General features: G+C 42.2%; 1 protein-coding gene across 3 annotated transcripts in view; it reads right to left on the bottom strand.

Annotated features, from left to right (window-relative positions):
• Positions 1 to 711: 711 nt before the first annotated feature.
• PLS3 (plastin 3) overlaps positions 712 to 24,870 on the bottom strand; it is a 92,413-nt gene continuing 68,254 nt past the window's right edge. For 2 of the 3 annotated variants that reach the window (XM_029929829.1, XM_029929830.1), the window contains exons 7-18: positions 22,843 to 22,924; positions 21,580 to 21,745; positions 18,628 to 18,770; positions 16,017 to 16,043; positions 15,647 to 15,742; positions 10,836 to 11,031; positions 9,027 to 9,105; positions 7,223 to 7,337; positions 6,870 to 7,003; positions 5,163 to 5,286; positions 4,818 to 4,942; positions 712 to 1,958 (exon numbers count right to left, since the gene is read on the bottom strand). In XM_029929829.1, coding sequence (XP_029785689.1) covers positions 1,826 to 1,958; positions 4,818 to 4,942; positions 5,163 to 5,286; positions 6,870 to 7,003; positions 7,223 to 7,337; positions 9,027 to 9,105; positions 10,836 to 11,031; positions 15,647 to 15,742; positions 16,017 to 16,043; positions 18,628 to 18,770; positions 21,580 to 21,745; positions 22,843 to 22,924 — 1,420 coding nt within the window. In that variant the 3' untranslated portion in view covers positions 712 to 1,825. The remainder of the gene's footprint in view (positions 1,959 to 4,817; positions 4,943 to 5,162; positions 5,287 to 6,869; positions 7,004 to 7,222; positions 7,338 to 9,026; positions 9,106 to 10,835; positions 11,032 to 15,646; positions 15,743 to 16,016; positions 16,044 to 18,627; positions 18,771 to 21,579; positions 21,746 to 22,842; positions 22,925 to 24,870) is intronic. The other variant, XM_029929831.1, reaches the window with a different exon arrangement.

Genomic DNA, 24,870 nt, shown 5'->3' with positions numbered 1-24,870 from the left:
ACAGAGAGAGGGAGACACAGCACTCAAAGCAGGCTCCAGGATCTGAGCTTTCAGCACAGAGCCTGACTCGGGGCTCAAACTCATGAACTGCGAGATCATGACCAGAGCCAAAGTCAGATGCCTAACTCACTGACCCACCTAGGCACCCCTGAAGATTTTATTTTTAAGTAATCTCGACACCCAACATGGGGCTCAAACTCACAACCCCTCTGAGGTCAAGAGTTGCACGCTCCACTGACTGAACCAGCCAGGTGCCCCTGCCCACTTTTCTAATGGAACGTTTGTCTTTAGCAGAAGACAGGTTATAAGGTGTGATTGTCCTGATCAGTTACTCCAGTATGTTTGCAGGAAACTTATCTTTTATTTATTAATTAAAGCTGTTTTTTAAAATTTTCTTAAATGTTTGAGAGAAAGTAAGAGAAACACACACAGAGTGCAAGCGGGGGAGGGTCAGAGAGAGAGAGAGACACAGAATTCGAAGCAGGCTCCGGGCTCCCAGGTGTGTGCACAGAGCCTGACACGGGGCTTGAACCCACGAATCACAAGACCATGACCTGAGCCGAAGTCAGAGGCTTAAGCAACTGAGCCACCCAGGCGCCCCCACAAACCTTTTCTACAGTGTGCCAGAAAAATAGAATATTGGGGTGTGGGGGGGGAATCTGGCAAGCGTTATTGGCAAACTACTAAGGGTCAGAAACATGAAGAGACTAATTATTACGTAAATGCCTTTATTTGAACTAATACATTGCTACCAGATTACATCACTTTTCAGAGTTAGAGCAACATTATAATCTGAAAACTATAGCAAACAGCTCGACAAAGCAAGAGTACATTAAGTCCTACATATATATTTTTATTCTTTAGTGACCACATCTCTTTGTCTTAGGTGGAAAATTACAAAATCGATGGTACACTTAGCATGCTTGGCCTACCATATCCTGTCTACAGTCCGAGCACACTCTCTCCTCAAAAGTGTCATATTCAACAACATTTTTAAGACTAAAGAGAGAGTTTGAGGATGCAAGGGTGTAAAACAAGTGAGCATATACGGAACCAAGTGTTTTCAGACAGAATATGTCAATTATTTATAGCGTGGGGGTGAGAGGGGAGGGTACACACACTGAAAGAACATTGCTTCCTCTACCTATAATGTGTGGTTTTTACTTACTCGAAGACCCCTTAAAAAAAGTAGCAAAATCAGCAGTCTTATTTAATGTAATCAAAATATTCTTAAATGTACAAAAAAGATCATGTAGAAAGAATACTGTAAAAAGATACTGATTTTAAGAATAAAAGAATATGAAAAGCTTCTATTACATTCTGCACAGCCAGTTACTTCTGCCAATTTTCAGCACTACGAAGAGAAAGCAAAGGATACTCATATCCAAATACCCTCTGACCACAGTTCTCGAATGAGAACTAGCGTACGGATGGAAAGCAAAATTATGGTCTAATAATATTCATCTCCAATCATCTACGCACGTCGCAAGATGTGGACATTCTAGGAGGGAAAAAGATACACAGAAGTAACAGACAGCAGTGGGAAATGTCAAGGGCAGCCATCTAGGAGGAGAGAGTCAATGATTTGGCCGTGAGCACATTTCAGGGGTGCCTGACAAATCCAACTTTGACAATGGGAAAGCGGAGTCGTTTTCATTAAAACTCTTTCCCCTGTGGGCCCTCAGGATGAGTAGTCTTGTTCATCAAAACTATAAATCCTTTCAATGACCAACAGTTCCCTAAGCCGTGAGCACTTCGCCTGGAAATAGCTGACCTGCTAATCATGCACTTGGGAGCAAGGTTGTTTTTATTCAAATAGGTTATTTTACACTCTCTTCATTCCCCTGCCCATCAAGCACGCAAACACGGTCATGACCATCTTGGGCTTTACTTCCACCAGGTCTTCGGGGAGAGCATACACCCGGGCTCCGATTCTTCTGGCCATGGAGACCGCGTACCTGTTTTTTTGAGGAAACAGAAATTAAGATGAACTTCTCATGAGTCAACGGCTGGGATGGGAATGAGTTTTCTTTCTGTTGTTCTGTTTTGTTTTAAAGTTTAGTTTTATTTATTTTGAGAGAAAGGAGGGAGGGAGGGAGGGAAGGAGGGAGCGAGAGAGAGAGAGAGAGAGAGAGAGAGAGAGAGAGAATGAATGAATGTGTGGGAAAGGGGCAGAGAGAGGGGGAGACAGAGAATTCCAAGCAAGGTCTGTGCTGTCAGCCAGAGCCTGATGTGGGACTTGATCTCACAAACCAGGAGATCATGACCTGAGCCCAAATCAACAGTCTGACGCTTAACTGACTGAGCCCCCCAGGTGCCCCTCAGTGCTATTTTCTAAAGGCATACCGGGGCGCCTGGGGGGCTCAGTCGATTGAGCATCCAGCTGCAGCTCAGGTCATGATCTCACGGTTCGTGGGTTCGAGCCCCACGTCAGGCTCTGTGCTGGCAGCTACCTCAGAGCCTAAAGCCTGCTTCCAATTCTATGTCTCCCTCTCTCTCTGACCCTCCCCTGCTCATGCTGTCTCTCTCTCTCAAAAATAAATGAAACATTAAAAAATATATATTTAAAAAAATAAAGGCATACCTATAAACACTAGCCAGATGAAACATCGATTTATATTATTTATAGCTTATTGTATTTCCTTTTCTATGAGGTGCTTATCTATCCATGTCCTATTTTTCATTACGATGTTTGTCTTTAAATACTTCTTTTTCAGAATCTATCATTATAGAAGTTTGGCCTTTGTCTCTTCTTTGTAATGCAAAAATGTCTCCAAATTTAGTGTTCAGTTTATGGTGTGTGTCACAGTTTTATTCAGACGCTCCACCGCCCGAGGCACCCAGGCACCCCTGTTTTATTTTGTTTTTGATGTCACTCATAAGTGACACCAGATTTACAAGCTGTATTTGGGACAGATTTTATCCACCCCATTTCTCCAGTATGCATGAGAATTAATTTTGGAGCACTGACATGACATGGAAGTGAAAAATGTATATATACATACACATATATACACACACACACACATATATGTAATATATATAATTATCCAGACTGGCTACACAATCAAATGCTGACAGTTTTGTTGAGCATGTAATAGGATAACAGACATTCTCATGTGATCGTAGAGAAAGGGGGTGGAAAACTAGGTCACATGTCAAATCCAAGCAACGAATACTTCCATCGAGTCAAGGGCGCGGAGACAGTCTACACGGTACGTGGACCGAGTGGTCAGAGCAAGGAACGGAACAGGCACGCAAAGTCAAGGAAGAAAGAACTGATGTGTCCAGGGGAGGAAATTTGCAAGAGCACACTTCAGTGAATACAGGAGACATTTCCAGGTGTTCCGTAACACGAATCTTTAAAGATGACCAAGGTACTGAAAAAGGAGGGTTTTCAGTGGGCTGATTTTCAGTGTATGCTAGGCAAGCGTTCATGGGTTACCTGTAAAACCAAGCGACAGCCTAGGCCTTGGGTGAAGAAGGGAAGTGACAGGTGGAAAAGCCCTTGTCAGTATCGGTGGACTGCCAAAACCTTTCAAGGCATCGTTTCGGTGCAGGATTAAGCATTGTGCTCATTTAGGGACCAAGATAAACTCCACATATGTAGTAAAGGCCATCTATGCCCAGTAAAGAAGACATCAGTAAATAATCTGTTTCAAAACAAAATATTTCTATCTACTCTTATCTATGGCATGAATGTTCTTAGCTTATTTTCCTCTCGTTTTAAGTCTGGCACTGAGTTGCATTAAAACATAAATGATATCATTTCATATCGACTGATTGAGCACCTACTATTTCAGGCACAACGCTAGGCTTTTATACATTTTATTCATTTCAAAATCTCTAAGTATTATTGCTCCCAATTAACTGATGAGCAGTCTGAGGCTGAAAGAGGTATCCTCAGGTGACGCCATTCTTTTTTTTTTAAGTTTATTTATTTATTTTTAAAATTTATTAAAAAATTGTTTTAATATTTTTTGTTTTTGACGGGGGGAGGGAGAGAGACAGAGCATGAGCAGGGCAGGGACAGAGAGAGAGAGAGGGAGACACAAAATCTGAAGCAAGCTCCAGGCTCTGGGCTGCCAGCACAGAGCCTGATGCGGAGCTTGAACCCACAAACTGTGAGATCATGACCTGAGCCAAAGCTGGACGCTCAACCAGCTGAGCCACCCAGGAGCCCCTTTAATATTTTTTAAGTTTATTTATTTTGAGAGAGAGAGGGAGGGAGGCAGAAAGAGAGGGAGGGAAGAATGGAGGGGGAGAGAGAGAGAGAGAGAGAGAGAGAGAGAGAGCGCACAAACAGGGGAGAGGCAAAGCGAAGGAGAGACAGAATCCCAAGCAGGCTCCATGCCATCAGTGCAGAGCCCGATGCAGGGCTTGAACTCAGACTGTGACATCATGACCTGAACCTACATCAATAGTCAGACCGTTAACTGTAAAGGTGGCACCCCTTTACAGTTTTTTTTCCTTTGAGAGAGACACAGAAAAAGCAAACAGAGGAGAGGCAGAAGAGAGGAGAGAGAGAGAGAGAGAGAGAGAGAGACAGAGACAGAGAGAGAGACAGAGAGAGAGAGAGAGAGCATCCCAAGAAGGCTCTGTGCTGCCAGTGCAGAGCCCAACGCGGGACTTGAACTCTCGAACCCTGAGATCGTGACCTGAGCCGAAACCAAGAGTTGGATACTTCAGTGACTGAACTAAGCCCCCCAGGCGCCCCTCAGGGGACACCATTCTTCAGTGGCAGAATCAGAGCAGGAATGCAGACCTGCCTGGCTCTTGCTGGGATGTTAATCACGACTATCATCAGTATGTCTTACTTGGCATTATTGTGCTTGTCGTCTTCTGTCAGGTTGCCACTCTTAACAAGGTCATAGTTTATGCAGCCCGGCTGGATGGCATCAATTAAATCCACGACCGCCAAGCTGGAGCTGATCGTCTTGTCCTAGCGTAAAAGGACCATAAACCTGAGAGTTTCAGTCTGCACACGTTCCCATATGATTACTTGCATAAAGCTGCCATAAATAAGCCCAGTGACTTAAGAGAGTCTTGCCAGTCTTGCCACACTCATTCACACTGACAAAGAAACCCCAGAGGTCACCCTTCCAACGTATGGAAAGTTTCCGGCAAACATAACGTCTAAGAGTCAAATGTGGAGTTCGTACCTTAAAACTCTGAATGGAAGTTGATTTTCCAGCTTCACTCAATGTTCTGTTCACCCAGCTTACAATGATGTCGTCATTAGCTTTCTGCCCGTCTCCAAGATCTTCGAGAACATTGAGGGTGTATCTGAAAGAAGAAGCGGTCATGTCATATGGTCGTGATGAATCACCGAATTCTACTCCCGAAACCAATATTGCACTGTCTGTTAACGAACTAGAATTTAAATAAAAATTTGAAAAGGAAAAATGAAATTTTGGGGGGAAACCGGTGTAACTTAGAACTGTAACCTAAACTAATAATAAGGAAAACAAAAATAAAAGAAGCAGACGAAAAGGTCCCCATCTACTTTTAGAAAAAAGTTATTTATTTTGAGAGAGAGACAGAGAGGGAGAGACCATGAGCAAGCACGAGTGGGGGAGGGGGAGAGAGAGAGAGAGAGAGAGAGAGAGAGAGAGAGAGAGAGAGAGAGAGAGAGAGAGAGAGAAAGAGTGCTGTCAGCCCAGAGCCAGATGTGGGGCTCGAACTCACAAACCGTGAGATCATGACCTGAGACAAAATCAAGTCTGATGCTTGGGACACCTGGGTGGCTCAGTTGGTTGTGTGTCAGACTCTTGGTTTCAGCCCAGGTCATGATCTCATAGTTCATGGGTTTGAGCCCTGCATCAGGCTCCACGCTGGTGGTATGGAACCTGCTTGGGATTCCCTTTCTTCCTCTTTCTCTGTCCCTTCCCCACTTGTTCTCTCTCTCTCTCTCTCTCTCTCTCTCGCGCTCTCTCTGTCTCTCTCTCTTTCTCAACATAAATAAATAAACTTAAAAAGAGTTGGATGCTTAAATGACTGAACCACCCAGGCACCCAAGGTCCCAATATACTTTAGGGAAAAGTACGCAAGCAATAAAAAGGTGCTCTATCTTCTATTTCTTTTCTTCCCTAGGTTTGAAAGAGTAAAGATTTCATGGGAAGAAATTCTTACTATATGAAAAAAAACTCAAGTAGCAGTGCTCACCACTGCTCGGCCCTCTGTAAGTGGTGCTGGGGGGCGGATTTCCATGCTGTTCAGAGCAAGGCCAACAGTGTACTACACGTTCCTTCTGACCAGTCCACCAGTGGCCATGACCTAAAAGGAGCTATGCTTTGGCCGGTACTCAGGCATAAGGAATGCTCTTCAGCATTATAAGATCTTCTTTTTCAAATGGATCCAGGGCTGTTTATAATTTTTGCTGTTTTTTTTTAATTCACTGACACTAAATGAGGCTCCAGTCTGCATGTCAGGCTTCCTATTAAAACTGGCAAATAGGGACGCCTGGGTGGCTCAGTTGGTTAAGCATCTGACTCTTGATTTCAGCTCAGGTCATGATCTCAAGGTTTGTGAGACTGAGCCCCACATCAGGTCCATGTGCTGACAGCCTGTCGGGGATCCTCTCTCTCTGCTCCTCCCCGGCTCATGCTTTTTTTGCTCTCTCTCTCTCTCAAAATAAATAAACTTAAAAGAAATAAAACCAGGAAATAGTCACAGTTCTGCTGCCTGATTTTCAGGGAGGCATTTCCTACTGAACACCCAGCATGTATTTGTTACTTAAGTTCACTACAGAGTCTAAATGCAAACATTTCAAAGACGTAGTCATTGACACGTCTGCCTGAAAGTGACAAGAACTAGATCACAGACCAGTAGTACAGCGAAGCGTGGGCAGCTCAAACTGAGCACCATACCGTCTCATCAGCTGCCAGACCAAAGCTAAAGTCAGAGTTTGGTTTCCATCATTCAGGTCTTGTCCCCCAATACCGACCAGGGAGAATTTGGCAGGATGCTTCCCCAGTTCAACAGCATAGTTGCAGTTTTCCAGCTGTAAACACACGAAAGGAAAAGGTTAACGATTTCTCGTGTGTTTACTCCGCACACATAGGTGAGGACGTGCGTGGATGCGGGGTGCTCCACATGTCAAAAGAAGTTAAGACACAGTTCCTGTCCTCATGAAGCTCAGACTCGAGTTTTCCAACCAAAAGTAACAAACGGAGAATGAAAACAGCGTGTGACGAATCTGCGCAGCAACATATGGATCTACCTTTTTCATGTTGGCTCCAAGTTTGGGGTACGGGGGCTTGTTGACCTTATTCCAGTCGACAGGCACTTTAATTCGTTCATACAACTGTAAGATTACCAGGGCGTCTTGCAGGTCACTAAAGATTTAAAAAGAATTCAATCAGAGTTTTCAGACAGCCAGACTTTGTTTCATTAAAAGCAATTAACGGTACACTGGTGAAATTTCTAAAACCTAGAAAACCTGTCTGTTGACTGAAGAATGGATCGAGAAGATGTGATATATAGCTACAAAGGACTAGTAGTTGGCGATCAAAAAGAATGAAATCTGGGGCGCCTATGTGGCTCAGTCGGTTGAAAGTCTGGCTTCGGCTCAGGTCCTGATCTCGCAGTTCGTGGGTTTGAGCCCCGCATCAGGCTCTGTGCTGACGGCTAGCTCAGGGCCTGGAGCCTGCCTTTGGATTCTGTGTCTCCCTCTCTCTCTGATGCTCCCCTGCCCACGCTGTCTCTCTCTCTCTCTCTCAAAAATAAATAAAATATTTAAAAAAATAATGAAATCTTGCCATTTGCAACAACGTGGATGGAACTAGAGGGTATTATGCTGAGGGAAATAAGTCAGTCAGAGAAAGACAAATATGACTTTACTCATATGTGGAATATAAGAAACAAAACAAATGAACATAGGGAAAGGGAAAGAAAACAGAGAAGGGGGCAAACCATAAAAGACTCTTAAATACAGAGAACAAACTGAGGGTTGCCGGAAGGGTGTTGGGTGGGGGATGGGCTAAATGGGGGCTGGGCATTAAGGAGAGCACCTTTCGGATGAGGACTGGGTGTTACATGTAAGTGATGAAGTAGTAAACTCACCTCCTGAAATCACGATTGCATTATATGTTAACGAACTGGGATTTAAATTTAAAAAGTAAAATAAAACATAGAAAACCACAGATAATATCCAATGCTCCTATTTTCTATCAATCTGTCCCCAAAACAAAGGTCACACCACCTTAGTCACTTAAAATATTTATTGAGACCTTACTGTTTGCAAGGAACTATTCCAGAAGCTGGGCACGTAGCATAAAAATCCCTGGCCTTACTTTAGAGTTAGAAAGAGAGATAATAAACGAGTATATAACTGTTATGACGATAAAAAAAGAAGAAGGTTAGGGTTAAGGAGCATTAGGTTGTGGTCAGGGTCGAATTCCTGGCTTGAAAATAGTAAGGGAGTAAGGCATTAGAGGCAGAAAAGAACATTCCATGCGGAGAGAACGGGGAGTATGAAGGCCTCAAGACATCATGCACGGATGCTCTACTTAAGGCATTCTTGCTGTGTTTCAAAATTGTAAGTATCTGTTCCCTAGGGGTTAGAGAGACATTCTTACACTCTTTCACGTAATGATCATGTAGAGAAATAATCTGGGCTTCTGAGTATTTGGAAAATGATGACGGATGTCATGACTAAGTTAGTTTACAGTGGTTGTTTATGTTGGAAAATGCTTAGTGGAGACATCCATCATCATTTTCCAATATAAATAACCACTGTAAATTAACTTTTTTAAGCTAGACAGAGAGAGAGAGAGAGAGAGCGCAAATGGGGAGAGGGTCAGAGAGAGGCGAGGGGAAAGAGAGAATCTTAAGCAGGCTCCATGCTCAGTGCAAAGGCCAACACGGGGCTCGATCTTGAGCCAAAATTAGGAATCAGACGCTCAACCAACTGAGCCAGCCAGTCACCCTGTAAACCAACATTTAGAAAATGTTTCAAGCTATCATTACTGTGGCATCCATTCGTGACGTTCCTAATTGTTTATAAAAAAAGTAGAAAAGCTTACGCATAGAGATGGTTTACGTGGGGATTAACACCAAGAGAGTTCATCCAGTTACGGAAGGTTCTTTCTTCACGAGTCTCTCCTGTTAAAAATATTTACAAAGTTTATATATTAATTAAGCACCGTGTACATGTGCATATATTATCAAAGCATATGTAAGATTATTTCATTTCCTCTGTACACATCTAGAGGATTTCTCCAATATGAATCTCTAAACATTCTCTCTAAATACATTCTCTCTAGATACATGCTTTTTTAAAGGTTCATTTTTTATTTTGAGAGAGAGAGAGAGAGAGAGAGAGAATCCCAAGCAGGCGCCATGCTATCAGCATGAAGCTCAGCCTCACAAACCATGAGATCATGACCTGAGCCAAGATTTAGAGTCGGACGTTTACCCAACTGAGCTACCCAGGTGCCCCTAGATACATTTTTTAAATGTTTTATTTATTTTTGATACAGAGAGAGACAGAGCATGAGAGAGGGAGGGGCAGAGAGAGAAGGAGACACAGAACTGGAAGCAGGCTCCAGGCTCTAAGCTAGCTGTCAGCACAGAGCCCCACGAGGGGCTCGAACCCACAAACGGGAGATCTGACCTGAGCCGAAGTCGGAGGCTTAACCGACTGAGCCACCCAGACACCCCCATTTTTAAAAATCTATTCAATTTATTTTATAATTAAATGATACAAATTTATAACCAGTTAAATAATTTAGAGGTTTATAAATTTTTAATAATCTTCTCTCCCTTATAATCCTTCCCTAATATCTCCTCAAATCCCCATACCTCAGAAGTAACTGATGTTATCAGTTTTACATTAAAAAAAATTTATAAATTCTAAGCTACACATGAGTACTCCTTTTACATGCTTATAATTCTACAGCAATAAGTTACTTGAAACTGGAAAAGCCTAAAATTTAAAGATTTTCAATTTAAAATTTAATTTGAATTTAATTTAAATACTTTAAATTAATGTCAGTGACTATTCAAGGAACGACTATTACATTTGTTCATTTTTGAATCTGATACGTCATGCATATATATATATATATATTGCTGGAAAAGGTAAACTCTGCCTTTCCCCAACTTAATTACCAGACACCATTAATATTACTTTTATCATTATTTTAAAGATTTTGTTTATTTTTTGTTTGCTTATTTATTAGAGAGTGCATGTGAGCAGGGAAGAAGGCAGAGGAGAGACGATCTCCAGCAGGCTCCGCGCTCTGCGCGGAGCCCGACACGGGGCTTGGCCTCACGACCCTGGGATCATGACCTGAGCCGAAATCAAGAGTCAGAAGCTCAACTGCCTGAACCATCCAGGCACCCCTTCACGATTTTATTTTTAAGTAATCTCTATACCGTACGTGGGGATCAAATTCACAATCCCGAGATGGAGATTTAGCACACTCTACTGACTGAGCCAGCCAGGCGCTCCTATTCTTTTTTGAGTACGGGAACAGAAAAGGAGTCGGGCTAGTTCTAGATATCCTAACTGTGGATGAATGAAATAATATTGTAGATTTATAGGTCAAATTTAATGCATGTGTACATGTTTTGGGTGAGAGGTTTAAAAAGTGATCTGGTTCTAAAATATTAAAATAAAGCACTGGTTTACTACGTGACGCCTTTTTCCTTGTATCATCCTTTTCTGTCAGCTGCCACTTTTCACTCACCCTTTCGGTCTACTTCCAGCGGATATTTGCTAAAGGAAAGTGGATAAGGAAACTTATTATGTCAAGATCCTGAAATCTTCATGGCCTACATATTTCTACTCTGTAGTCCTGCACATTAGAAGGTGAGAAACTGTCAGTTACCTTCCAATAGAGTCCAGTCAATATCCTGGTTCTCAGGCTTGGTTAGTGCTGGGTATTTATTAAACAGGTTAGCCACAAAGGCCAAGTTCAGTTTGGGGTTTCCACTGACAACATCAGCAGGGGTGACAAACTGTCTGCAACCTAGCTTGTCTGCTTGTTGAAGCATACTCTCCGCTCTCTTCAAATCATCTGTTTCCTGTTGAAGTAAAAGAAGACACATTGTAAAAGGCTAAAAATATAGCAATGTTTCCCTACAATGGTAAGCTGGATATACAATTCTACTTTCTCTTATCCAACACATGGTACTTATAAAATCGTTCCAAATGCAACAGAAAGTTGGCTGTATTTGACTGCAGTACCTTAAAAATACCCTAGGTGGCACCAGATCATTTATCTAAGGATACTACATTTAATTCCATTGGGATTACATCTGCTAAAACTCTTCAAGAAAAAAGCGAAAACTGCTCAGATTTTTCAGGTGGGCCCTAGAGAAGGCGTAAGACTGAAACAGAGAAAATAATTATGAGAAAATATTTTGAAAATAATAATCAAGAATCGCAGTTTCCAATGATTTGCTTTCAAGTTTAAATTGTGCATTTCAAAAATTATAGTTTTTCTCTTCGAGGATTATATTTTTTTTTACGGTTTGCTTTACTTAACTTTTCCACCCAGGAAGAAGCAATGTTGCTCATTTCTGTAAAGAATACTTACTTTCAACTAATTCCTATGACTCCCAACTTGTTACCTTCTTCCGCATTCTATTTTTTTTTAAGTTTATTTATTTATTTTGAAAGAGAGAAACAGCACTAGCACAAGTGGGAGAGGGGGAGAGAGAGGGGGAGACAGAATCTCAAGCAGCGTGAGGCCAACACGCGGCTCGAACCCAGAAAATCTGAGATGATGACCTGAGCCGAAACCAAGAGAAGCTCAACCAATTGAGCCACCCAGGTGCCCACACCATTCTGGTTTTTTCCCTTTTCTTTTCCCCTTGGAAAGATGCATGCTAAGCTCCTGATCAACATCCGGTTTGGTGAAGAATGTGACTTATCCAATCATTTCAGACCAATGTCAAAATGACAGTTCTCAGATGCCCAGTTCCAGCCCCCTCCCCGCCCCGCCCACCCAATGCAACAAGTAAAAAAACAAAAAAACAAAACAGAGCCCCAGGAAGCACAGTTGATGTGGGAGATTCTGTTTCTAATGACCTCTGCTTGGAAAAGAACAGAGCAACACTCTGGGAAGTTCCTACATGTAGATACAATAGTTTTTTGCCCCAGGGCAAATGGAGCACTTCTGGAAAACAATGTCCTGTGTAAAAGGGTTTTACAGTTGGTGGGAAAAGAAGAGATAAAGATAAAGGAAACTTGAGGAATGCTACTTTGAAACTAAAGGTGCCCAGAATGTATAAATGATGGGTTTTAACTCTGTCTTTACTGGGTGAGGCTATCCTTCATTTTTTAACCTCCAGTCAGGTGCCTTGATGGTACAGGACTCCAGCACAATGTGTATTTAGTGGGTTACCCTTGTAACCTTGTGAAGTCAGTAAGCACCACAGCAGCCTGGCAACTGCAGGGGTTCAACCTTTCTGCAGGATTCTCTGTGAGCACAGTGAACTCCTCTCACAGAGCCTTCTGTATTTCTTGTAACCTGTCATCTATTACTTTCCTATTGTTTGGTTTATGCTATTTACCAACTTTATCTTTTATTTTATTTTTTTACTAAAAAAATTTTTTTTAAATGTTTTATTTATTTTTGAGACAGAGAGAGACAGAACATGAGTGGGAGGGGCAGAGAGAGAGGGAGACACAGAATCCAATGCAGGCTCCAGGCTCTGAGCTGTCAGCGCAGAGCCCGAAGTGGGGCTCGAAGCCACCAACGTGAGATCATGACCTGAGCTGAAGTCGGAGGCTTAACCGACTGAGCCACCCAGGCGCCCCCCACCTTTATCTTTTAAAATCCCTTCCTAGGGGAGGGTGAAAAGGGAAGGGGGGGTAATGGGCATGGAGGACGGCACCTGTGGGGAAGAACACTGGGTGTTATATGGAAACCAACTTGACAATAAAAAAAAAAATCTCTTCCTAATGAAGCATTGATATAGTACTGGAACAGAAGGAAGCTTTTAAAATAGATGAAAACAAAAAATTTAAATAGTCAAATACACAATAGTGAAATAAAAGTAATCAAATCAAAAAAATATATACATATGCAAAAATAACTTCAGCTCCTATCTCACACCATATTCAAAATTACCCCCAAACATATATTTCTAAAATGTCAAAAGCCAAACTATAAGAGCCTCTAGGAGAAAACATAGGAAGAAATATTTGTGATTTTGTATTATGCTAAAATTTCTTAGATGCAACATCAAAAGCATGATCCATAAAAGAAAAAAATGACTAAATCTGACCTTGCTAACATTAAGAACATCTGTTCTTTGAAAAACATTGGGAGAAAACATTTGCAAATCACATATCCGATAAAAGATTTGTATCCAAAATACATAGAAGCACTCAAAAGTTGCTAATAAGAAAACAAACAGGGGCGCCTGGGTGGCTCAGTCGGTTAAGCGGCCGGCTTTGGCTCAGGTCATGATCTCACAGTTCGTGGGTTCAAGCCCTGCGTTGGGCTCTGTGCTGACAGCCAGCTCAGAGCCTTGAGCCTGCTTCGGATTCTGTGTCTCCCTCTCTCTCTCTGACCCTCTCCTGCTCTTGCTGCCTCTATCTCTCAAAAATAGGGAAAAATTCTTTTTAAAAAATACTATAATAAAGAAAACAAACAGTGTGATTAAAAATGGACAAACTGTTTTGAACAACGACGATACATAGGTGGTAAATAACCACATAACACTGGTCACCATCATAGGTCACTAGGGCAATACAAATTAAAACCACAATGACAGATCATTCAGCACCCGTCAGAATGAGTCAAGTTAAAAGGGCTGACCGCATGGAAGCATTAGTGAGGACGTGGGTGAACTGGAACTTTTAGACCCTGCCGGCGGCCATGGAGAATGGTACAACGACGTTGGAAAATGAATTGGCAGCTTCTTAAAAAAGTTAACCCTAACGGAGAACCATACCCTATTACTCAGCCATTTCACTCCTAGGTATTTCCCGAAGAGAAATGAATGCATATATTTCTACAAAGACTTCTATATGAATGTTCATAACTGCTGTAGTTGCAATAGCCCCAAACTGGAAACAAGTCAAATGTTCAACAAGCGCGTGGGTGAACGAACTGTGGTATATCCATTCACCAGAATATAATTCAGCATTAAAAAAGGAATGAATTTATGATGCATGTGACAACATGAGTGAATCTTAAAATAATCATGACGCGTGAAAGGAGCTACACCCAAACAGATGACATACTACAGGGGTCCATTTATATAAAATCTGCAAATATTCAAACTACTGCAAAGTGGAAGAAAGCAAATCAGTGGTCACCTGGGAAGGGGGAGGTGGGGAAAGGGGTGGGAAGGAATTACAAAGGATCACGAGAAAACTTGCTATGATAATGGATATAAAAAAATCAGCCACCAATCAGTTAGGCCCTAAAGAAGGTGTAAGGCTGGAAAGGATGAAGACGAAGGACACTGAACAACAGGGGAAATGTGTGAGCACAGGCTTACAGGTAAATCAAGTGCTTGGGCGGGGGGGACAGACTAGTGGGAAACACCGCTGGCTAGGAGACCTGGGGCAAGACCGTGTAGGGCCTTAAATGCTAAGCAGGACATTTCGGACTGAAGTCTAGAGTCAATGAGAATCTTTGAAGGGCTCTGAGGACGGAAGAGACAAAGGAGTGTTTTAAGATCAATCAGGGAAGACTGAATGGAGAAGAGCTGGATCAAAATCGGAATCAGTTAGTATACTGTGTCTACACAGCTGCTTAGTCCACCCAGACAGCTCGCTAGTGCACAGGACGGCCCCTCATCCGTGCCAGAGAGTCTCACATCTAACATACAGACAGAAATACAAATACACAAATCAGTTACAAGTCCGGCTGTGACAAGGGCAGTGTAAATGGTTTAGACAGTGTGATCCACTCAGTCCCATTGCGTAATAGGGCACAAATGTGGATTTTCTTTTCTTCTTCTTCTTTTTTAAGTAGACATGGAGCCCAATGCGGGGCTTGAACTCATGAACCGTGAAATCGTGACCTGAGGTGAAACCACGAGTCGAACGCTTAACTGACTGAGCCACCCAGACGCCCCCAAATTAGTACAGTGCATCTTATATCTAATGGGTACAAAGAACAAACCAGGGGAACTTAGAAACTTGAGACTAAATAGTCTAGTCCAACTCCTTAGTGCATGGATGAGCTAAGTGAGATCCAATATGGGGAAGAAATCTGTCCAAGGTCATTGAACAAATCAGTGACGTAAGCAGGGAATATGTTCCATGAGTGATTCTCCATATTGGATTGAAGAGTTCAGCAGTTTGTAAACATATTCACATTACTCTCAACACAGGAATATTACAGATGCATATGAGTATATGGTCACTAAATCTCTTACTGTGATTATAATCCAAACACCTGGAAAAGGTTAGTTTCTAGCACTTATTTCCCTTCCCTCCCTTTGAATATTTTATGCAATCCATATAAACCAATAGCACCATCATTGTCAAACTTATGAATAAACTGTCAAAATAAACCAAAGCTAATCTTTCTGCCTTTGACTTACACCCACAGTAATAAATTTTTAAAAATGCTTAAAACTGTCAACACCACCACATGCAATTCTAACAATTCTTGCTATTTAGAAGAAATCAACAATGATATTTATAAGACTGTAGAACTTCAATACTTACATTGAAATCTGACAAACTAATATCTATCCGTGGTTCTCCTTCCTTTTGTCCTTTTGGTGCAATTTGATTGAGAAGAAGGAAATAGGCTTTGGAATCCTACAAGTGAATTGAAAATTTCTGTGAGATCACTTTGACAAAGAATGAATGTATCCTGTCGTCCCACATTGGGGAAGATATTTGCATTGGGTTTTGGGGAGAACGTATGGCAGAAATCTCTGCCTTCAAATCTAACAGATCTTTCCCCCAGAAAAGTCCATCTATCTGGCCTAATGTCTGCCTTGAATATGGATAACTGGATTTTATCATGACTTCACAATTGACTAACATTACCAATACAATAATGCTAGTAAACACATAACTATTTCTGTACCTTTACTGAATTACTGAAGTCAATAAGCTTGGTAGACAAAACAAGCAAGAAAAGAAAGTAGGAGCAGATATCCAGGAAGCATAGGAAAGAGAAAATAAACAGGTTACATTACAAAACACGATATATGTAGCATAACCTATGGAGAAGAGATTAGCTGTGTTAAAGATGTATTTAGTTGTAGATTTAAATGACCATTTTTAAATGAGTAACACTTGGGTGGGTGAAATAACATTTAACACTTTGTGACCTGAATATACTTAACCGAACAAGATTTTCTTTTTGTTTTGAGCTCCTGAACTCATTCATTGTTTGAATATTTCTGCTTGGAATTCCAATAAATAAAACAAAGCGGTGCCACTCATATGGGGGTGGGCGGGTGAATTCAGGCTGTGTGGACATGCTACAGAACACAACTTGAAAGCCACTGGACCACTGCAAACATTTAATAAGGGTCCTCAACACATGTCAAGGAAACTTCTGCCTTCAGGGGACGGAAACTGGAGTCAAGGCTCCTTAATCCTGCCATATTGGAACATCACCTGCCCAGTGGTGATCAGTTTCTATTGCTGACCCTTGACAGGCCAGACGGGCTATAAAGGAACGTTTCTCCTAGTAAACTCTGTAGACTATGTGCACCCGAATCCCCGGGGGAAGTTGTTCAATATGTAGATTACTGGATCCAAACCCAGACCTCCCAATATGAATCCCTGGGAGTTGCCCAGAGAGCTGCATCTTAGATGAGCTAAGGCAAGTGAGTTTGATACATAGCACGATCAACGATTCCAAGAACGGGGAGAATCGGGTGAGTGAAATCCATTTTGGAGCAATTCATGAAACGCAAACCCAGATGCTACCATTAGCGGGCATGGGATTTGCCTCCCTGTAATGTTTTCGCTCACAATTTCTTCCTAAAGGTGCATAAACAATTCATAATCAAATCCTTTGCACTTGAGAAGAACAGGTAAAGAGCAGACCCCCCCCAGTGTATTTACTACCCTGAAAAGGGCTTTTTACAGGTGAAAATTGAACTTGAATACAGATACATTGGAAGCCCTTTCTCACATTACCAAACAATCTTTTGCTATTGATTGATTGATTGATTGATTGATTGATTTTTGAGACACAGGGAGAGACAGCGTGAGCAGGGGAGGGTCAGAGAGAGAGCGAGACACAGAATCTGAAGCAGGCTCCAGGCTCTGAGCTAGCTGTCAGCACAGAGCCCGATGCGGGGCTCGAACCCACGAACCGTGAGATCACGACCTGAGCCGAAGTCGGACACTCAACCGACTGAGCCACCCAGGCGCTCCTCTTTTGCTTTTTAAAAAGATTCAAGGCAGGCTTTATTATTTTTTTTTTAAATAACAGTATTTCCTGTCGTACATTTAAAATACACCTCAGAACAGAAAACCCATTTCCGAGTGGTTCTCGAGAACACATTTTACATAAAGCAAAACTATACCTGGCCAAACATTCTGTTTAAGTTCAGAGAAGGGGTGGGGAGGCCTGCTGGTCTTATCATTTGGGAGCTGTCCTTAAGTTTCACTGATGAAATCAGTACTGCCCCTATCCCGTCACTTCCTCTCAGCACTGAACGCAGTGATGTGACCACAGACTACTGTTTCATAGCCCAATGGGTCAGTGGCATCTGATGAAGATTCTCGAGTTTGTTCCCTGGGCCCGAACATCTGGATTTTGGAGAGAGTCGAGTCCATTAATGAGGACTCTGTGATATTTTCTACGGTAATTGCGGCCCCCTCTCCTGGAAGGCAAAGCAACATGGGTCCTTCCTCTGCTAGTTTTTCTTTACTGTTGGTGAGCAGCAAATGCCAACATTTAACGCAAGAAATATTTGTAGGTCTTTCTTCCCCAAAGGACTTGATTTTTTTTTAAGTTTATTTTTGAAAGAAAGAGCACAAGTGCGGAAGGGGCAGAGAGAGAAAGAGGGGGACAGAGAATCAGAAGCAGGTTCCACACTGTCAGCACAGTCAGACATGGGGCTCGATCTCACAAAATGCGAGATCATGACCTGAGCCTCAGTCGGACAGTTAACCAATAGAGCCACCCCAGGGCCACTTGGTAGGTCTCTTGTGTGCCAGGTATCATGTTAGAGGCGGGATTATGCAGGAGGTCCCGAGAGCAGGGACTGAGGTAGGAGACACAGACATATGTAAGAGCTCATCACTACCCTCAGGAACTCAATGTCTAATGGTGGGAGCACACGATAGAAGAGAAGCCAAATACAAAAGATGAAGGGGAATCTCGGGGCCCTTTCTCTCTCTGCTAGGGCCATAGTAACAGGTACACTGAGGTCTGAGAAAAGGAGTTAGGCAGAGGATGGCCATGGCCCGCCCTTTTATACTCCATGTTTAACAGTAGGAAGAATGTAAAGTTAGGACTATAATACTTTTACCTGTTTTCACAGAAGGAGAGCTAGACTTGGGGCCAGTGATCTTTACTAGGTTTCATCTCTACTGAAAACTACCATCGGGGCCAAGGGCCAAGAAGGCCTGGTGATATACTGGCAGGATGTCCCCCGCTGTTCCGCCAGGATCAAGTCACCCAAGTCATTCATTATATCGCCCAAGAATGTGACGGTTCTCTGCACGGTTACCTTGATGTCAGCACTGAAGTTGTTGATTTTCTGCCAGCCTGAATTTTCCAAATGAAAGTTGGCCCATCTAAGCAGAAGCTCTTCTGGGGACAATTTCATAAGCTCCTCCAAAGTCTCCCCGTCTCGAAGCAAGGCGGCCAAGGCTACAAGGAAAAAGCCCCCACAACCAATACGTTATCTGACAATGGTCATTGTAGGTTCATTTGGTCTTCTGATGCTCTGTTAATTAACAGATGTATGGTATGGGGAGTCTAATAAAAGATAAATCTAGAAGTAGATAATTATGCAATGATATAAAGATACTGTTTTATGAGAATACACGGTAAATATACACTATTATAACTTATTTTCTTGGTTATTCTTCATATTCCAAAAGGCAAATTAAGTTACGTTTTTTTAACGTTTATTTATTTTATTTTGAGAGAGAGAGAGAGAGAGAGAGAGAGAGAGAGAGAGAGAGAGAGGGAGAATGTGTGCACAAGCAGGCCAAGAGCAGAGAGGGACAGAATCCCAAGCAGGCTGTGTGCTCAGTCACCAGGCACCCCATGTTACAGGTTTTAAACCATTTTTACATTATGTCGTATACTTACCTAAATTGCCCTTGCTTAATAATACTAAAATCAATGATTTGGAGGATGTTTAAAATATTGGAGCCTTTAGGGGCGCCTGGGTGGCTCAGTCGGTTAAGCCTCCGACTTCGGCCCAGGTCATGATCTCACATTCGTGGGTTCGAGCCCCGCATCAGGAACTGTGCTGACAGCTCAGAGCCTGAAGCCTGCTTCCGATTCTGAGGCTCCCTCTCTCTCTGCTCCTCCCCACTCATGCTCTGAATCTCTCTGTCTCAAAAATAAATAAAACATTAAAAAAATTAAAAAAAAATATTGGAGCCTTTATATTTAACCTTTTGACTAAAGGAGTATAGGAATACTACAGTATTCATATTTATTTTTTGAGAGAGAGACAGAGTGCGAATGGGACATGTACAGACAGAGAGGGAGACACAGAATTTGAAGCAGGCTCCAGGCTCTGAGCTGACAGCACAGAGTCCAATGTGGGGCTTGAACTCATGAAGGTGAGATCACGGCCTGAGCCGAAGTCAGACACTTAACTGAGTCATTTAGGCACGCCGGTATTCATATTTAAGTATAGTTAATTGACTCTTGAAGGGTTAAATATAGTTTATAAAAAATATTTTTACTTTTTTTAAAGTAATCTCTACACCCAACATGGGGCTCAAACTCACAACCCCTAAAATCAAGAGTTGTGTGCTCTACCAACTGAGCCAGTCAGGTGCCCTGGGTTAAATCTATTTTTAAAGGGATATAATTCCACTTTGCATTTTCTATAGCACCTAACATGTAAAGGCCACTCAATTATTATTTTTTAAAAGATGAATGTGTGGTTTTTTAATGCTTATTTATTTTTGAGAGAGAGAGACAAAGTATGAGTTGGGGGGGGAGGTGCAGAGAGAGAGGGAGACACAGAATCTGAAACAGGCTCCAGGCTCCGAGCTGTCAGCACAGAGCCTGATGTGGGGCTCAAACCCACAAAACATGAGATCATGACCTGAATCAACATCAGGTGCCCAACAGACTGAGCCACGCAGGTGCCCCACTGTTCAATTATTTTTTGTTGTTGAATTGAATGTGTCAAAGAAGCCAAAGGGTTTCGGTAAATATTCCCTAAGGTAATAGACAGAAGCAAGGGTGTCTGCACTGAGAGCTGCCTAAATTTTAGCATTGTTTTAGAAGTAAGTCATGCAGACCTAACGCAATCATTACCTCCAGTAAGATAAAAGGTTTACATTGAACAAGAAGACTGAAATTGCCTGATTTCTGAAGAGGTCTAAATAATATTCTTATCAGGCCAATTTCATCTTTCATGGACTCTGCTTCATGCCTCGTCACTGACCCTGAGGGACTGAAGCTAGGGCAGAGGCGTCCAGGACCCTCTGTTGGCTCCCCATCTCCACCAAGTCAAAGGCTAGAAAGGATTAAACAGCGAGACATCTATGTACCTGAGACCTTGGCAAAGAAAAGTCATCTGATTTACTACACAAGCCAATGTAATTTTATTATGTAGTCCTCTGTTCCTTTCTGAACAGCCTTCAACTCCTTTAACAAGGCAAACACCACTGTGAAGAAGGCGAGCAACGAGAGTTAATTGTATTTGTTCAAATACAGGTACCTTCGAGTGGACCGAAAGAGAAAGTGTTAATAGTCTCAAAAGTGCAAAAAAGTCTCATGATGGGTGAATGTACAAAATAAGACTGTTGACAGATAGTCTGGGACCCTGAAGATGCTGAGAATCCCAAATACATATTCCCCAGAAGTAACTAGGATTGAGAGGCTGATTTCCGGAATAAAATAGGAACATTTGGAGTGGTGCTTAATATTTTAAATCCGCTTCACAGGAAGAGGAGAACGTGGTACACTGCCATATGTATTGCGTATGCTTATATATTCTACAGCTCCACAGGATATAAAACCCTTTGCTCTAAGAAGGATGATGCTTCTGCTGGTTCAGGAAATACATGGGCATCAAGGGCAGGAGAGCACAGTTCTGAAGAGATCTAAATATGTCACAGAATATAAAGTCTTATTGGAGCTGGGGCACGCTGGTAGAGCTGAAGGTGGAGATGACCCGGGGGTGTGTAGGCAGATTAGAAAAGCATAGATACCAAGTTTGGAGGTCTTGGAAACGTTCCTTCAACTCTCTGTGCTTTCGAGTCTTTATTGTGAAATGAATTCTAAAGTACCAGGCGAATGTTAATTACCACTAAACAAGAAAAGCTGTAATCAGGCTATTTTCCTGAGTGACACCATAGCATTACCTTCTGTTAATTCTAGTTATCATCTAGTCACATCAATTAAGTGAAAGCATGAAAGTCTGCATGACCAGGAACAAAATAACCGAAAAACAACTTTCAAAACAGTGAATGTGGCCCATTACCTTCATTTCTGCTCAATTCAATGTCGGCGAACAAACCAATCTTAATGATCTGCCAAAGGAGTCCCAAAACCAGGTGCGGTTTCCCAGCCCGCAAATCCTCTGCACCGATGTTCACAACGTGACACCCAATGGCAGAAGCAGAGTTCAGTGCCAAGTTCAAGTTTTCCTGCAAGACAGCCAATTTACACATTTGCTTCTTGACCTTTCCGTTTGTTAGGAGTCTACGCCCTTCACTGAAAATAATGCTCAACGATGAAATGGATTTCAAGTCATACAGGATCCATAGAAAACAAATTCCAGATTTTGGTGTTCAAAGCATAGCTAAAACAAATCTCAACCTTCTTGTGATTGTCGTTTCCAGAATTCCATGGGAAGTTAACTTGGTATTTCTGTTTGGTCTCTTATTTGGTCCTCTCTCACGAAAGGAAATGGCCCAGAGACTAGGTCATTATATCCCTGTGGGTTAAGTGTTGTACCTTTTTTTTTTTAAGATTATGTTTAAAAAAATTTTTTTTCTGTTTTTTATTTATTTTTGAAAGACGGAGAAATACAGCGTGAGCAGGGGAGGGTCACAGAGAGAGGGAGACACAGAATCTGAGGCAGGCTCCAGTCTCTGAGCTAGCTGTCAGCACAGAGCCTGATGTTGGGCTCGATCCCATGAACCATGAGATAATGACCTGAGCCGAAATGGACTGAGACACCCAGGTGCCCCTAAGATTGTATTTTTAAGGAATCTCTACACTCAATGTGGGGCTCGAACTTACAACCCCAAGATCAAGAGTCGCATGCTCTACTGACTGAGCCAGCAGGGTATCCCAACTGTTGGGTTTCACAAAATGCCTAAATGAGGTCTATTCCACGTACCTGAGAAAGAAAGTTCTAGAGGTTTCAATCTCCACATCCCAAGAGGTGCTCTTGCCTGAGGGAATTTCGTTATCTAACAGGGTAATATTCACTTGATGGAAAAGAAGAATGCTCCATTCCTTAAGCATGCTAATTAACTATGAGTTTAAATATTTTTCTTTATTTCTGCATTCCTGAACACAGTATGTAATGAAAAGCACATAGGGCTCTGGAGTTAGACCTGGATTTGAACTTCAGTTCCAACATTAACCTCGGGCAAGCTCAGAAGCTTTTCTAAGTCTCAGGTCTCCTCTGTTAAATCTGGATAATGGTCCTAAATTCAAGAGTTGTTACAAGGATTACATGGGAACACACACAGGGCAGAAGTTTCCCAAAGGGGGCAGGGAGACCAGCGCGCACCTGAATGATGAAGGGTGTAAGTTTCTTCTTGTTGATGGCTCTTTCATCAATTGTGTCAGGAACTGAAAGGTTGATCATTTTACTGAAACAAAAATTAAACAAGGAGTTGGCTTACTTTTAAAGAGCCTGTAAATATCACAAATATTGTAAGGCTTATCCCAACACGTCACTCATGTAATCTGAAAAAAATAAATGCAATATGTGACTTTCATCAGGTTGATCACACAAAAAAGCTATACATACGAAAAACTCAAGGTGAAAAAAAGATAAACATGTTTGGTCCAGGAGCTGGGTATTTCTGAGTTGGGGATGGGGGCATACTTTCTCATGTAGATTTTTTGTATTTTCTACAGTATTTTATAGGAATAAATAACCTGGATATTCAAAAAGCCTTACTGAATAATTAAAAGAAATTTTAAGGTTTATTTCTCAGAGAGAGAGAGTGCAAGTGGGGGATGTACAGAGAGAGAGGGAGAGGGAGACACACAACCCGAAGCAGGCTCCGGGCTCTGAGCTGTCAGCACAGAGCCCAACATGGGGTTCGAACTCACAAACCATGAGATCATAACCTGAGCTGAAGTCGGATACTTAACTGACTGAGCCACCCAGGCGCACCCTGAATAAATTTAAAAAATATATTTTAAATTTATTTTTGAGAGAGAGAGACAGCACGAGCAGGGGAGGGTCAGAGAGAGAGGGAGACAGATTTCAAAGCAGGCTCTAGGCCTGTCTAGCCTGTCTAGGCTGTCAGCACAGAGCCTGACTCGGGGCTCGAACCCACGACGAACCCACGAACTATGAGATCATGACCTGAGCCGAAGTCGGACGCTTAGCCGATTGAGCCACCCAGTCGCCCCTAAATTTTAAAAACAGTTAAATCCTACACTGAAATTCTGTCTCTTCTAGATTATGTAATTCACAACTAAAAATGACCATTTATTCACAAGGAGGTAAATTCGTTGAGCATGAGCTTCTCCCGTTTGCCATCTTTGCTGAGTGCCTAAATGATGAGTCAGGCACTACACTTGGTGCTACTTCAGTGGTGAGAGGAAGAAAGGTCCCACTAATTAGACTAGAATTGGGGACGTCTTTGAAAGAATCTCATTTGGTAAAATGTGGACTTAGACCCCAACATTTTGGATGATTATAAACATTGCCCTAAAACATTACTCTGCACAGGGAAAACCATGCTTCTTTCCATGTAAAATTTCAATATAAAATAGCGTCCTGTGATTATTTCTCTATATTAAAACACATGGGGACATTATTTCTTTAGTGCCTATATGTAGACAGAAGAGGGGATCTCCTACTGTTTTTAAAAACATTTATTTATTTATTTCTATTTGAGAGACAGAGAGAGTGTGTGTGAGCATGGAAGGAGCTGAGAGAGAGAGAGAGAGAGAGAGAGAGAGAGAGAGAGAGAGAGAGGGAATCTTAAGCAGGCTCCATGCTCAGCACAGAGCCCAAGGTGGAGCTTGATACCACAACCCTGAGATCATGACCTGAGCTGAAAGCAAGAATCTCATGCTCAACTGATTGAGTCACCGAGGCGCTCCTTCTTATTTTTTTTAGAAGAGATGTTTAAAAAAATTTTTTAGGGGAACCTGGGTGGCTCAGTTGGTTAAGCCTCCGACTTCGGCTCAGGTCAGATCTCACGTTCGTGGGTTTGAGCCCCGCGTCGGGCTCTGTGCTGACAGCTAGCTCAGAGCCTGGAGACTGCTTTGGATTCTGTGTCTCCCTCTCTCTCTGACCCTCTGCCTCTCATGCTCTGTCTCTCTCTGTATCAAATGTAAGTAAAACATTAAAAAAATTAAAAAAAATTTTTTTTAATGTTTATTTATTTTTTAAAGACAGAGAGAGAGAGAGAGAGAGTGAGTCAGCCAGAGAGGGGCAGAGAAAGAGGGAGACACAGAATCCGAAGCAGGCTCCGAGCTGTCGCTGTCAGCACAGAGCCTGATGCAGGGCTCGAACCCATGAACCGTGAGATCACGACTTGAGTTGAAGTCAGAGGGTTAACCGGCCGAGCTA

The sequence above is a fragment of the Suricata suricatta genome, chromosome X (genome assembly GCF_006229205.1).
Source record: "Suricata suricatta isolate VVHF042 chromosome X, meerkat_22Aug2017_6uvM2_HiC, whole genome shotgun sequence".
Taxonomy (NCBI): Eukaryota; Metazoa; Chordata; class Mammalia; order Carnivora; family Herpestidae; genus Suricata; species Suricata suricatta.
This window is presented reverse-complemented; position numbering and strand designations above follow the sequence as displayed.